Raw genomic sequence first — 16,186 nt, forward strand, 5'->3', positions numbered from 1 at the left:
GATCATCACATTCATCCTTGCCAGGCTTTATTAGTTTCCTATTCCCATAGTGTGGGAAGGGACATGAGCTGCAGAGTCTGAATAATCCACAGTTTGTGGAGGGAAGAGTTGGGAAGTCCGGCAAGCAGGGAGTTAGTATAATCAAGCCTGGACATAATAAAATTAGGGAGGAGGGTTTGTTTCAGCAGCTTGAGGGGAGATGGGACCTCGGTTTGAACATCTCATCCAAAGGTTGGCACCCCTGACAATGAAACACAACCTCAGCACTGCATTGGAGTGTCAGATTAGACCAGGGGTCTCCAACTGGTTGATTGCCACTAGGGTGTCTCTCGCATGATCAATAAAAATAAAAGGAGCAATATTTACCACAGTTTAAACATTAAGTATTTTGCAAGTGAGAGACCTGAGTTCAATTCCAGGCAGAGGGCGAAACCTTGGGCAAGTTTCCTTACTCCACACAGAGCCTAATAATAATCCCTCAAAAACAAAGTCGATCCGTTCAGTGATGGGGAGCCAGTAGAACCTGGCCAGAACTGATGAGATGTGGGTACGAAGTTTGTTCCAGGGTCGGTATGCGGGCAGCAGAGTTCTGAATGAGCTGGAATTGTGCATCAACTGCATATATGTGGAAGTTTACCCCCGTGTCTGAGGATGATATCGCCAAGAGTGAGCATATAGATGAGGAAAAGAAGGGGGCCAAGGATGGAGCCCTGGGGGTACCCCGAGGGTGAATGGGCAGGGGTGGGAGGAGAAACCATTTGCCGAGATGAAGTGGAGGCGGTTGGTTAAGTAGGATTCGACCATTTGTGTGCAGTCCCACTAAGGTGGATAAGGGGGGCGAGGCAGTGGAGAAGGATGGCATGGTCGACTGTGTCGAACACAGCAGAGAGAACCAGGACGACAAGGAGGCAGAGGGAGCCCTGGTCACAGATAGAGAGGACATTGTTTGTGACTTTGATAAGTGCTGTCTCTGTGCTGTGAGCAGGGCGAAAACCAGACTGCAGAAACTCAAGGAGGGAGTGGAGGGAGGGGTGTGACTGACGTTGATCTGCAACAATGCATTCCAGGACTTTGGCAAGGAAAGGTAGGTTGGAAATGGGATGGTAGTGCAGAGGGATCGAGGGTGGATTTTTTGAGGAGGAATGTGATAACAGCGGTTTCATGGAGAGTGGAAAAAGCCTGAGGAGAAAGACTGGTTGACTGTGTCGGCCAGCAGGGGAGAGAGGAGGAGGAGTTGAGTGACCAGCAGCTGGGTGGGGAGGGGTTTGAGGCAGCAGGTGGTGAACTTCATGCAGGATTGTGGTTGAGAGGGAGGAGGAAGAAATGGGGGCAAAGGAATGGGTAGTGGCAGGAGCTGTGGCGGAGGGAGAAGGTGGTGTGGATGGTTTGGGTGGGGTGCAAGGTGACATGGGTGGGGTGGGAGGAGAAGGACAATGCTGCCAATCGCATGTTTGCAATCTTTGAGACAAGGAAGTCTACAATCTCTTCGCACTTGGTGTTTGATGTGAGGATAGAAGGAGCTTGAGGGGGAGCATGGAGGAGGTGATGAATGGTGGAAAGCAGTGTCTTTGGGTTGTTTTTGGCCTCCAGGATGACTTTGGAGTAAAAGTCAGTTTTGGTCTGTGAAAGCGAGAGGCGGTAGGTGCACAGGGGCTCGAGCCACAGATGGCGGTGAATCGTAAGGTGGGATTTCTGCTACCTGCACTCAAGTATCCGGGTTTGTGCTTCAAGTGAGCAGAGATGTTGTACTGGGGGAGCGGGTGGAATTGGAAATAGCCCTGGATTTCAGGGGAGCCAGGAATTGGCTGCATCAGGATCGCTGCGGGTGGAGGGCCAGAGGGAGAGGAAGTCCGAGGAAGAGAGGGCATATGTGAGGGACTCAGGGGGAAGCTTTTTTCAGGGGCAGAAAAAAATGGTGGAGAGCTTGGAAGAGGCAAGGGGGATGCGGAAAGAGAGGGAGATGAGGAAGTGGTACGAGATGGCCTTGTCCTTGATGGTCACGTCGAAAATGTCTGGCCATGTGTGATGACGAGTTTGAGGGGGTGGCCACGGTTGTGGGTTGGTGAGTTGATGTGGAGGGTGAGTTTAGGGAGGAGAGGAGGGCAGTGAAATCCGAGGAGGTGGTGCAAGGAGAGTTAAGGTGGAGGTTGAAATCACCCATTATGAGCAGATGTTCATTGCAGTGGGATAGGGATGAGAGGAGAGCGGAGATATCGGTGAGGAAGGAGCCAGGAGGTTTGGGAGGGCGGTAACTAGGAGAATTTTGAGGGAGCGAGAGGAGGGATGGTAGAGGATGAGGTGCTCAAAGGAGGAGAAACAGCCAGAGGAATAGAAGATAGACCAAGGGAAACTTGGGAAATGAGGGCCACCCCGCCGCCACTTTGATTGGGACGGGTGTGTGGTGAAAAGTGTAGCCAGGAGAGTAGGCTTCAACGAGGGGCACGGGATCACCAAAGGAAAGTCAGGTTTCTGTAAACCCTAAAATATCGATGTGCTCATCCAGGATGAGGTCATGGATAGTAAAAGCTTTATTGGAGAGGGAGCAAACATTCTGGAGGGAAATGCAGATAGGTTTGCTGGTGGTGGGGGATGGAGGGGAGAGTGTAATAGAGAGGATTTGGGGTCGTGGGGGAGAAATGACTGTGGAATTTGAGGAGGGGGGAGAGTTGGAGAGGCTATGGATGAGGGAGTGGGAAGGGGTGTTTGCCTTTCGGAGACAGTTGGTGCAGAGAGTGAGCGATGGGACAGTTGGCCTGGCTACTCTGGGACAACCAATGCCAGGAGCCACTATGGGCCCGGCGAAGGATGCCCAGGATAAGGCAGGAGAGTGAGCCTAAATAGTCCTAATGTTAGAAAGAATCGGATAGGTATGATGGGTCAAATGGCCTAATTCTGTGCTGAAAATATTGAATTTTCCCCAGGAACCCCATTCACTCCCTGGCGCCTCCCTAGCTCTCCAACCTCCTCACTCCCAAATCTACCAACCAGCAACTCCACTCGACTGGCACACGCCTCTTCCTCATCCCTCACACCCTCCACCCCACCATTGGAGGTCGCGCTTTCAGCCACTACGCCCCCAAACTCTGGAACAGTCTCCCTCAATACCTCCGCCTTGTACCCTCTCTCCCCTCGTTCAAGTCCCACTTGAAAACGTTCCTCTTCGACCGTGCTTACAGCCACCTTCCCCCTCCCCCCAGCTCAGAGTCAGTCTTTGCCACTGTTAAGCACTCTGAGACATTACCCTGCATGGATGGCGCTATAAAAGTGCAAATTGTTGTTGTTGTTGAATGATGCTAACTGGATGGAAATTGTCTGAACTAATTTCATATGAGTCAAGACAGAGTGTCCTATTCAGAGAGTTGACAGAGAACAGACTTTCAATCCATCTATCTGGGCTTGAGCTAAAACTCAGTTATCAGACTGTGTCACCCATTTAACAAATATTTTAGTGCATGGACCAGTTTATTTCCATGTAACACAATCTCACACACAAGGCTTCTGCTAAATAGTTCTTAGAATTTAACTCAATAGTTCTTAAGAACATAAGTATATGAGAAATGCTAGACAAAAAAAAACCATGGTCCCTCTAGTTCGCCTTCCACCTTCCTGGTGGTTCCATGCATATATGTCCCCTTTGAACCTTATCTAACAATGTTATTTCCTAAAAAAAACTATCTAATTTGTGTTTGAAAGAATCAACAATTCCTGCTTCAACATCTCCCAAGCGAGTCTGTTCCACAGGTTCACTCTTCGCTCACTAAAAGTGTTTGTGTAGATTCATTCTGCATTTACCCCCTTCAATCACAGGCCGTGTCCTCTGATTTTTCTATTCTGGATAAGTTGAAACAGCCTGTCATGATCTATGTTGGCCAGCCCCTTTAGAAACTTAAAGACAATAATCATGTCACCTCTCAATCTTCCTCTTTTCCAGCATGAACATGGCCAATTTACTTAGTCGCTCCTCATAGTCCAGTCCCTCCATTCCCTCAATCAATTTGGTTGCCCTTCTCTGTATCGTCTCAATTTCCACAATATCCTTTTTGTACTGTGGTGACCAGAACTGTACACAGTACTCTAAGTGTGGTCTCACTAATGATTCTTACAGTGGCAGGATTATCCCACTATTTCAGCTTGCTATTGATCTTTTGTTATATCCCAATATCTGGTTTGCTTCACTCACTACCAGAGCATTGTTGGGAGAGCTTCAATTTATTGTCAATCAGGACCCCAGGTGTTTTCATTTTCCATACATATTATTTTCTTTCGTTCAAATAATAATAATAATAATAATAATCCTGGCATTTGATATAGCGCTTTTCACGTTGGGAGGACGTCCCAAAGCGCTTCACAGAACACACTGTAAAGTGAATTGACTGTGTATTTGTGGGCGAACGCGGCAGCCAATTGCGCACAGCAATGTCCCACAAACAGTCGTAGATTGAAAATGACCAATTTATTATTGTTTTTGGTTTTGGAGGGATTATTATTAGGTGTGTGGAGTAAGGAAACTTGCCCAAGGTTTCGCCCTCTGCCTGGAATTGAACTCAGGTCTCTCACTTGCAAAGCGAGTGCTCTAACCACTGAGCTACAGGACTCCACATAATAGTCTCTTTCAGGATTTTTTGTCCCTATGTGAAGTACTTTACATTTCTTCACATTGAATTTCATTTGCCACCGATCTGCCCAATTCCCAAGTATGTTCAAATCCTCCTGTAACCTATCTTGTTCAGTTCTTGATGATAGTGTACAGGCACACATTCAAAAGCAAAGTTGCATTTGAAATTTCTAGAGTTCCTAAAGAAAATCAAAGTCCGTTTATTTCTATATACTCACAATTCTAGCCACTAATTCATTAAGTTTTAAACCATATTTTGCCACCACTGGTCGCAATACTTCGGTCACTGGTTTGGTTGGTTTGGCTTTTAAACCAACTGATCGATTGATAGGGACAAGGTCCAGTCTGAAAACAGAAGAAAAAAGTTTAATAGTCAGCTTTGAACAGTCAACATGATATTTTCTTTCAGAGGCCCAGTTCTCAATGCAATCAGTGGGGCTGCAGAGCTAAGTGATGGGGCTGCTTGCAGTCACAATATGGGAGTGGAGTTGGTGGGTTGAGCTCATAGTGTGCAATTGGAACACACTCTCTTAGAGACCAGGTTCAAGACGTTCTCAAAAGTCTACATGATAGACATGGAGTTCCTGGAAGAAAGTCTTTACATCCTATGGACAATTCTCCAGTATGAGGTGGCATTTATGCTGCAGTTTTCTTGATGAACACATTTGCATATTACTGCGCCTGCTTCAGTTGATTTCCCTTACAATTTATTCCACAAATCTGGGTATCTGTCTCTGGGTGTCACAGATCTGGGTATCTGACTTTGGGTATCTGGAATTCCAACCTAGCCTGAATTATTTTTAAAAATCCGTGGGCCCACATGCATGTAGACATTTTGAAAAATGTCAGTAAATGCCAGTACTAGCATTGTAAGGACACTTAGCAGGAAATTCCAGTTCACCAGACTGGACCGGATCTCCCACCTCCATCCTTCCCCCCCCCATTAGTTGGCTAGCCAAGGTTCAAGTGCATTCTTCAAATGAAAGACATGAGCTTTGTCAATCCTCTCAATAATCTTGGAAACTTCAATTAAATAACCTAAAATAAGAGAGTAATAATCCTTGCATCTGATAAACCACTTTTTATGTTGGGAGGATGTCTCAAAGTGCTTCATAGAATTTTACTGTACAGTGTAGTGACTGTGTATTTTGTAGGCGAACGTCCCAAGATGACTTATGAATTGACATTTAAATACATATATTGGAGTTTGACTAATGTTCAGAATTATAATTAACATCCATAATTTAATCTGTAATCAACATTCATGATTTAACTCACTACAGCACAGTAATATAATATGGATAACTTTATTATAAAATAAAGTATTTTACATTCCCTCGGTGGACTTGAGAACAATTAGCAGTAGCAGTATACTCAGAGATGACAGAGGTACATTTACCCAATGTATAAATAAAGAAGATTAGGAGAGTCTGAACCAGGGTAGGCACATTAGAAAATGTATTCAACTGTTAGTTACACTTGGAATGTTGTATTGACTTTTCATTCAACCCTTCTACATTTTATAGCTCATGATTTCAACAAATTTTAGGAATTTAAACGAAGACATTTTTAACTTACCGAAACAAAGTGCGCTTTTCTAATCGAACCTCCCGTGTGTTTAACGTAATGCAGTCCTGATCAAGTACAAGGGGCTGTTTAATAAATTGTAATGGTATAAAAGTTAGGGTATTGAAGCTACTCAATTTTCACAGTAAGCACTCATAAATCAATGACTTCAACAATTTTGTACATGATCTAAAGAGAGCAGTACTGATCCCTACCAGAATTAAAACTCTCATTGTCTTCTTACATACAAGAGTACTGAAATTATTTTTCATCGACAATAAACTGATGGGAATAATGTCTGCTAGAGATTTAATTAACAAGGTATTTAAAATGTTTTTTTGTGCAAGTTGATAATCAAAATTATAAAAGGAATCAATCAGATGGATGTTAATCGGCTGTTTCTACTTATTGGTGTGTCCAAAACAAGGTTGATAAATATAAGATGGATCTTAGCAGATCTTAAAAGGGAATTTAGGAGGAACTTCTTTATACAGAACGTAGTGAGAATGTGGAATTCACTGGCAGATGCTGTGATTGAAAGCATCAACATATTTAAGGGGAATTTTGATGCAAGGATAAAGGAATAGAGGGATATAGGAAAGATTAGGAGGATTGTAGGCTCATGTAAAATATAAGCAGCAGGAAAGCTTGCTGGATAGTACTTTCAATGTACTTTTTAGCTGGTTAGACGCCAGCAGTACCCCAACACATACTCAGAGGTCCCCAAACCTTGGCTTTTGTCAAACTGTGCTAATACCCTCTGGAATTAAGTAACCAGGATGTTTCCCTTCAGGGAGAAAGTCACATCCCATTCCAATATACATCCCTAGAATTTCTATTTGTAGGTGGGATACATGGAACTCTGTTTGGTCGGCTTGTCGGCCTTCCCAACTCCTCCCTCCACAGGCTGCAGATAATTCAGAACTCTGCAGCCAGTGTCCTCTCCTGCATCAAACTCCGTGACCCTATCTCCCCCACTCTCGCCCGACTCCATTGGTTCCCTATCCTTTAGAGGATCCAGTTCAATATCCTGGTCCTCACCTACAAAGCCCTCCATGGCCTCGCCCCACCCTACTTCTGCGACCTCCTAACCCCCTACCAACTCGCCCGTTTCCTCCGCTCAGCCGGTTCTGGCCTGCTCCATGTCCCCCAACCCACCCGCCCCACCATTGGCGGGAGAGCCTTCAGCCACTCTGCCCCAACCTCTGGAATTCCATCCCCCAATCAGTCCGCCTCACCCCCTCCTTAGCCCCTTCAAGTCCCACCTCAAGACCCTCCTCTTCGACCATACCATCAGCCACCCCCCTTCCCTCCCATCTCCCCCACCTGACCCCAGCTCGGGTCTGAAATGCTGTACACTGCCCAGCACCTTGGGACGTCCTCCTGACATGAAAGGCGCTACACAAATGTAATCTTGTTGTTGTTGGTTTGGATACTGTTAAGCATGGTGATGGGTTCCTACATGTGCCAGACACCTGGTTGACCAAAAAAAGTGATAGCTTATTTGGGCCAAATGGCCTGTTTCCGTGCTGTAATGTTCTGTGTAATTCTATGCATTTCTATGTGAATAGAACATTGTTGAGAAATTTGGGAAATTGGAACACCTTTTAGTAAATATAGTATAGTAAGAAATATATATAGTACTTTCCTAAAAGGCATGTGATTTAACACTTAGTCTCTTAAAAAAATCTTTTGCCAATAGACCAAAATCCAATATAAACGAATAAAAAATTAACCTCATTTTGTTTGAAATGTTTTGAATCTATTTTGTTCCACTGTTATATAGCAGTAAAAGTAAGCAGAAAGTAACTTCAAATACCTTGTCTGCTCCAACCAAAAAGAGGTCTATGGCTGCCACTTGAATGTGCAGTTGTTCAGAAAGCTCAGTCAGTAATTCTCGAATGGAAATGCCAGCTTGAATTGCTACCGTGTAAGAAGAGCCATCTGGAAGATTCACGATGCAGTGTTTTGCAGACTTTTCTTTCTCAGTCATAGGCATTAAGACTCTGGTGGCATCAGACTTCTTAAAATAGAAGAAGAGTTTTGATCAATTCAATTTTGAATACAAAATGAACACGTCAAAATAGAACACCAGTAGATTCTTAAACCGTTATGCAAGTCCCTACTAATAAGAAAAAAAATTATCTTGGCTGTAGACTGGATTAAAATTAGAAACAAGCAATATTCATAAAATTATTTTAACCTCATCCCTCCCAAAATATAAACAGTAAATATTGTTACTGATGCAAAAGGTTCTGGAAATCTTCTCTGTACCAATGTTGAAGTACAGGATGACCAAAAAGTCATGATTATCTAAAAAGATCTTTAATTTCTTTAAGACTTATTAGACATTGTGATGGTACCTTGGGACATCCTCCCTACGTGAAAGGCACTATACAAATATAATTTTGTTGTTATCACAACTTTTTGGTCACCAAGATGTATCACAACATATCCGATACATGTGGAAGTTTACCCCGTGTCTGTGGATGATATCGCCCAGAGGGAGCATATAGATATGGAAAAGAAGGGGGCCAAGGCTAGAGCCCTGGAGTACCCCGCAGGTTACTGGGCGGGCGGGAGGAGAAACCATTTGCCGAGATGAAATGGAGGCAGTTGATTAAGAAGGACTTGAATCTTGCGAGTACGGTCCCACTAAGGTGGATAAACAATAATAATCCTTGCTTTTGATATAGTGTTTTTCACGTCTTCTAGATGTCTCAAAGCACCTCAAAGAGTATACTGTAAAGTAAATTGACTGTATATTTGTTGGCGAAACGCAACGGCCAGTTGCACACAGCAGTGTCCCACAAACAGTTGTGGATTGAGTGACCAAATTTCTTTTTTGGTATTATTATCAGGCGTGTGGAGTAAGGAAACTTGCCCAAGGGTTCACCCTGCCAGGAATTGAACCCAGATTTCTTGCTTGCAAGGTGAGTGGTCTAACCACTGAACTACAGGACTCCATAGATGAGGGAGGAGAGGCGGTGGAGAAGGATGGTGTGGTCAACTGTGTCGAACACGGCAGAGAGATCCAGGAGGACGAGGAGGCAGAGGGAGCCCTGGTCACAGATAGAGAGGATGTCGTTTGTGACTTTGACAAGCGCTGTCCCCGTGCTGTGGGCAAAAACCAGACTGCAGGGACTCGAGGGAGGAGTGGTGTGACCAAAGTTGACCTGCAACAATATGTTCCAGGACTTTGACAAGGAAGGGTAGGTTGGAAATGAGACAGTAGTGTGGGAGATTAGAGGAATTGAGAGTGGGTTTTTTGTGGAGGGGTGTGATAACAGCAGTTTTCAGGGGGAGTGGAACAGATCCCGAGGAGACACAATGGTTTTGACTGTCGGCCAGCAGGGGAGAGAGGAGGGGGAGTTGAGTGACTAGCAGCTGGGTGGGGAGGGGCGAGGCAGCAGGTGGTGAACTTCATGCTGGTGATTGTGGTTAAGAGGGAGGAGGGAGAAATGTGGGCAAAGGAGTGTAAGGAGGAAGGAGTGGCAGGAGCCGCGACAGAGAAGCTGGTGTGAATGCAGCCAAGCGGGTGTTTTCAATCTTTGAGGCGAAGTATACAGACTACAAAGTGTTAAATGTACAATACTGCCCTCTCCTTCACCATGTAAGTCATCTTGGATCCAGTTGAGGCCTAGAGTACCTGCTTATCTCCCCCACCCAAAGAGCAATAATGAGTTTATCCAAAATATAGCCTATTCAAGCCTCTCCTTACAAATGAAGATATCCAGTGTGAAAGGCTGCAGGATGGGTTGACGTCGCCTATTGTTTAGGACTAAAAAGTTGCAGGAACAAATCCAAAATATCCCTGAGAATACAGCCCACCAGTCGCCTCTGAACCTCCTAATGGAGGATGTAACAAGGTTACAAAATCTTTGGATTGACCTGAAGAAACTTTCCTCTTAAATTCTGAAGACTGGAAGGCCCAACTTTCCCTCTCGCCCTCTGCCATAAGAGCTATGTGAAGCACTATTCCACTCCCTCATATAATAGCATTGGTATTAGTCATTGGTATTAGTCAATGTTGGTTAGTTTCTTCATCCTTTGTCCAAGAATTAATCCCTTGTTCCAGAATTGCTTTGAAATGAAATGGTAGTTTGCAATATGTACACACCTCCAATGCGTATGGGACAGGCCAGAACAAATCCTACCTAGAAATGAAGCACCAGAGACAGAAGTCTTCCAGAATTCAATAAAACCTCTCAAATTTGAAGAATGAGCACTGGGTGTACTGCCATCGACAAATCACCAGAATGTTAAAACAAGCATTTGACTGTTACACTCTGGTTGCAATGGCATAATAAAGTAGGTGCTATACAACATAAATTTACATCTCGAGACAGATCTTGGGCCATGAAGCAGGCCAGGGCCTACTGAGCGAAGGGAGTGGCCAGATCGATATAGTTAGAGGTGGCGGACAAGATTACCAGGTAGGCCAGATAAATGAAAATAAGAACTACCCAATAATTAAAGTTACTACAAAGCTATCGAAGAATTGTGTAAAAAGTAACATTTGTCAAGAAAAAACAGAATCATAGAAATTTACAACACAGAAAGAGGCTATTCAACCTATTGAGTCCGCACCAGCACTCAGAGCTAGCTGTACTTTCAATCCCACTACAATACCCTAGCCCCACACTCGTTCAAGCATCTAACTTTCATATACCTACTTCCCTTTCGAAACCCACAACCATAACCACTTTACTTGGCAAGCCAATGTATATCCCCCAAACTCTGTGTGAATAAATGTTTGGGACTGGACTAAACACGCCAACCATGAGCACAAATTTACACTGAAACAATCTCCTACGATTCTTCATCCTGAACGAATGGAACACGAATGGTAAAATATCTGCATGGCTTCTCCGAGTAAAACAATAACCGCAGGTAGAGTCACGATGAATCTGTTGCGTTGCTAGAAGAGTCGTATAACTAAAAGTGTAAAAAGTTAAATAAAAACAAGAAGTTCTTGTCCAAATAATCTCTAAATTCAGAATTAAAGTCAGAAAGTTCTCTACATTTGAGTAAAATTAAAATCAGAAAGCTCAAAGTTTGTCACATGTCAGCACTTTGGAAACAATTTAAGTGAAGTCTCACTCGCTTAATTAGTAAATTGCCACAATAAACCAACATAATTTAAATGAATCTTTCATGATCCTCTCTATTAGAGTATCCAGAACAACATCACCAAAAGAAACGCAAGATACATTTTTTTAAGAGGAAGCTGAAATTATTTTATTTTACTTTGCTTTATTTACAGGCTGGTTGGTTGTTCATATCTTGAGACAAAAAAGGAAACTCAACTTTTAAGTATGGTTTTTCATACATTTCCAGGACAGACTTCATTTGGTTGAATCCTGAATAAAAGGTGATAAGATTCAATAGTTTAGCATAAAACAAAATGTTTCCTCACTCCTTTCAATATTTGTTAGGGATCATTTCTTGCGTAACAACTCAAATTGAAACAAAGAAAGATTCCCTGCTCTTTTCCAGGAATGACAGCCAACAATTAATGCTTCACGAAAGCAGAAGAACTTGAACAGCAATATGCAATTTTCTGGGTAGTTTTACACTAGAGATATTAGGCTGTTCCCATATTTCTGCTTATTTTGCACTAACCTCTTGTTTGTTATTTGCGTGATAGCCAGGAGAAGTCGATTCCGTACAAGTGGAAGATGACATGGAACCCAGTGATTCGCGGCGGTAGTGAGACAATCCATTACTATCAGACAACTCTAGCAATTGAGAAAAACATATTGCATCACAATAAAAGATTTTCTTGAAATCTTTGATCAAGTTTTGAAACACACAGGCAGAAAATATAGGAGTGGAACATATAGCCTTTTTTTAAATATTCATGCTGTTAATTACTCATGATGGCTGTTTATGGAACATTGCTGTGAGCAACTTGGCTGCCACATTTTTCTACAAATACATTGTCACTATACTTTACAGCAAATCCTGTGAAGCGCTTTGAGATGGCCTCCCGATGTGAAAAGGCGCTATATCAAATGTAAGGATTATTATTATTTAATTAAGAAACCATTGCTAACTACCTTTAGGTGAACACCCCTTTCCAGGTGGAGCACTAGCTTCCAGTTTGTTAAAGTTCTGGAACACATTGCAGCAATTCAACTAAGATCAAACTATTCCCTCCACTCCCTACTCGAGCTTCTCCAGTCCGGTTTCCGCCCTGCCCACAGCACAGACAATGCTCTTCAAAATCACAACTTATGTCGTCCCTCTACCTCCTTGTCCTTCTGGATCTCTCTGCTGCATTTGACACAGTCGATCACGCCATCCTCATCCACTGCTGCTCGTCCACCTGAATGAGTCCGCACTCACCTAGTTTGAATCCTACTTAGCCAACTGCCACCATTTTGATTGTGCATATCTTTTTTTCCTGCGGTGTATCGCAAGACTCCCTCCTTGACCCCCTTCTATTTTCTTATTTGCATGCTACCTCTCGGCGATGTCATCTGCAGACATGGGGTCAACTTGCACATGTATGCACCCAAATCTACTTCTCCTGTTCCAACTGCGACTCCAGGTCCACTGATGTTCTGTCAGCTTATTTGTCAGACATCAAGGCCTGATGAATGCAACTTGTGAATATCGGAAAAGACGGAATCCTTGGCTCTCATCAAAATCTTCTCTCCTGCGGCTCTGACCTCCTCAACTTCCCCGGCCTATCCGAAATACTTCCTGAACCAGTGTGTAACCTGAGTGTTAGCTTCAATCCCCAGCTGTACTTCCTACCCCACATCCAGTCCCTGATCAGTTCAGACTTCCTCCACCTCCATTACATTGCCCGTCTACAATGATACCTTACACCCAGCATAGCCGAAACCCTCATCCAAGCTTTTGCCACCTCTCGCTTCGACAATTTCAATGCCCTCTTCGCTGGTCTCCCCAGCTCCACTATCCACAAAATCCAACTAATTCATAACTCCGCTGCCGAACCCAGTCTCACCCACTCTAACTCCATACCTCCATCACGCCAGTCCTTGCCAGGCTCCACTGGCTCCCTATTACAAAATGATCGACTTCAAGATCAAACTTGTCTAAAAATCCCTTCATGCCCCGTCATCTCCCTAACTCTCTGATCTGCTTACTCCCCACTCCACCAGCTACCACCTCCGGTCTACTGGCTCCGGCCTCCTGCTCATTCCTCATCCCCTCTACTCTATCATCAGTAGTTGTGCTTTCAGCTATTATGATCTGAAACTTTGGAACTCTTTCCCTCAATCCCTTGCTCTCTCCTTCCCCATTTTCAGATCACGCCTGAAGACCTTCCTCTTCGACCGTGCATATACTCACCTCCCCCTAACGGCATCAGGCTCCACCTCTATTAAGCGCTGAGACGCTGCCCCAGGTGAAGGGTGCTACATAAATACAAATTATTGTTGTTTTTGCCCAGCTGCTTTTTTTCTTGATTTATCAAATATGATTTTTAGTTGTTAGGGGCGACTTCTAATTGAATTTTTTTCATTTGATGAAGATGAAAAAAATTGGTTTCTCACCAATATAAAAATAAGTTTTAAAAAATTCTCAGATAGAGGCCTGCCAACTTGCATTAATACAGCACCCTTCATATTAAGTATGTCTCAAAGCACTTTATAGAGACGTGCTGCACACCAAGCACAGAAGGTGGGAGAGAAAGGTCTGGTTGAAGAAGTAGTTACAATCCTTGAATTTGATATAGCATCTTCACATCAGGAGGACATCTCTAAGCTCTTCACAGGATTTACTGTCAAGTGTAGTGACAGTTATTTTGTTGGTAAACGCAGCAGCACAAACAGCCATGAAATGAATGACTAATTTTATCTGGGGGAGTTTTTCAAATTAATTTGCATACATTTCTTGCCCATCTGGTACTTGGACGATCTGAGCTAGTTGAGAGCTACCATCACATATCAAGTATAGGGCAACCAGTAAGAAAAGTGAAGGAGATTGTTTGTCCACCTCATCTGGCAGCCCCCAAAAAAGGCTGAATAAAGATCACCTGTGATTCTTAGCTCCCAATAATAATAATTCTTTAATTTGATAGAGCACCTTATCACATCGCTATGCTGTCTCAAAGCACTTCACAGAATATACTGTAAAGTGAATTGACAGTGTATTTTGTGGTCAAAATGTTCTCAGATGAAACAAAACGTCCATGGGGAATAGTGGTTTGTGGCATTGGAGGTTTGAGGGGAGGGAGAAATTTTGTCTGAAGAGAAAACCACCCAGAGTTAACTAGTGGATACATGGAGGTGAATAAATATTCTGGAGATTTAGCTTGATTGCCTTTAAGAGACTGGGGGCATCCTTGCAGAACTTTCCTCTCAGAAGAAAAAGTAGTGGAGTCCATGGAAGGAGAGGCGTGATGGGCCAACTAACTTTATTTCATTAAATGTTTCTTATGTTGTTAAATGTTGACTGTTTTTCAAAACTATGGCATTCGGGCATCAGCAGATGTGCCACAGAGATCTAGTTACAAATATCCTCTAATTTCCCTTCCAACAATCAGAGCTGAGCTTGTCAATGCATCTTCTAAAACTTCCTACCTGACATTGGGAAGAAACTATCAGATAATGAGTAACATTTTGGACCTTTCATTTTGCAACACACCAAACACTGAGTTTGAACAGCACAATTAAGCATTGTTAATGATCTATGTGTCACCGTATATATATATACAGATATATGGTACTTACCACCTTGTGAATCACTATTTTCTTTTCGCTTTTGAGGTCTTCCCAAGCTCCTTCGTGACCAGGAAAAAAATGCTCCCTTTTTCTTATTTCCATCTTCATCATCCAATTCAGTGAGGAGTAATCTGCCCGATTTGGATTTTGTACTGAACTGAGCAACAAACATAACGGATTTAAAATAAGTTTGAGTGTTGTATGGGGATGCCGTTTGTCTTCTCTGAGCCAATTCAATGCAGGAGAACTTTTGTTTATCTCGCATTCACACAATATACTCATTTTATCAACTTTTGAAAGGATCACTAGGATTCAAACCCACAAACCTTTTGATCCAGAGGTGCACAAAGTGGCTACTATTAAAAAAAAATTGCAATTGATAGGCCATTCAGCTCATCGTGACGATTGTTGTCATAATCTTATTTTCATAGTAGCCAGCAACTTGAGGTTTGGTCAGTTCCTTCATTAGACTATAACAAATTTTCAAAACATTACTCTGTTAACGATGTAAGAAATAATGCATTTCCTTCATAGTGAACGCTTGCTCATAAATCCAACACATTGAATCCACCTTGATTGGTATGCAGAGATGTAAGCAACTGCTGCTCAAGGTCTGCATTTCCAAACTCGTAGAACCATCACTCAATGGGGTAGGGATGTGTATCCAGGGTGTGCAAGCAGCATGGTGGCAATGCTCTCACGTATTTCATGCTGAGCTGTGCTGCTCATCAGGAAGCTCACAGTGAGTTTCTAGTATCCGCTACCAATCTAATGAGGCTGAAAACTATGCTGGGCAGATGTCAAATAACCAACTAGTGACTATTCTCTGGGGGGGAGAAGGTAAGCAGGATCTCCATGGAGCTGCAAAGTGACGTGCCCGCCAACAGAATGTAAGAATCAAGGCAACTCTTTATGGCAGTCATGTTAGTTCAGCTTCTGAGGCAGGCAGATCCTTAGTCCAGATCCAAGGTATTGCTGCTGACAGAGTAACCAACCTGGCTTGTTGGTAGGACTCGTTGGGGCAGACCAGTCACTGAGGACAGGGATTCTTCCCACTCAACTTATTTTAACCCTCCAGCCAAAGCCCTCATGGGTCAGGTAGTTCTAGCTGGACAAGCAGTGAGAAGCTTGCCAGACAGTGCTCTCAATACAAGCTATGTGTTATTAGCTGGTGAAATTCCATCAGTACCCCAACTCACACTCTGAGGGCCCCAAGGCTTGGCTCTTGCCAACCTGTGCCTAATGCTCTCTGGAATTAGGTGAGCAGGGAAGAATGCACATTCCAATCCAGACATAGGGGAATTTT

At 43.4% G+C, this 16,186-nt stretch overlaps 1 protein-coding gene across 4 annotated transcripts in view; it reads right to left on the reverse strand.

Moving 5' to 3' along the window:
* Positions 1 to 16,186, reverse strand: part of rgs12b (regulator of G protein signaling 12b) — a 91,308-nt gene that overhangs the window by 9,070 nt on the left and 66,052 nt on the right. For all 4 annotated transcript variants that reach the window (XM_042342901.1, XM_042342892.1, XM_042342898.1 and 1 more), the window contains exons 9-13: positions 14,890 to 15,037; positions 11,807 to 11,922; positions 8,001 to 8,204; positions 6,194 to 6,267; positions 4,834 to 4,960 (exon numbers count right to left, since the gene is read on the reverse strand). In XM_042342901.1, coding sequence (XP_042198835.1) covers positions 4,834 to 4,960; positions 6,194 to 6,267; positions 8,001 to 8,204; positions 11,807 to 11,922; positions 14,890 to 15,037 — 669 coding nt within the window. The remainder of the gene's footprint in view (positions 1 to 4,833; positions 4,961 to 6,193; positions 6,268 to 8,000; positions 8,205 to 11,806; positions 11,923 to 14,889; positions 15,038 to 16,186) is intronic.

This window comes from Callorhinchus milii, unplaced genomic scaffold (genome assembly GCF_018977255.1).
Source record: "Callorhinchus milii isolate IMCB2004 unplaced genomic scaffold, IMCB_Cmil_1.0 Scaffold1, whole genome shotgun sequence".
NCBI lineage: Eukaryota > Metazoa > Chordata > Chondrichthyes > Chimaeriformes > Callorhinchidae > Callorhinchus > Callorhinchus milii.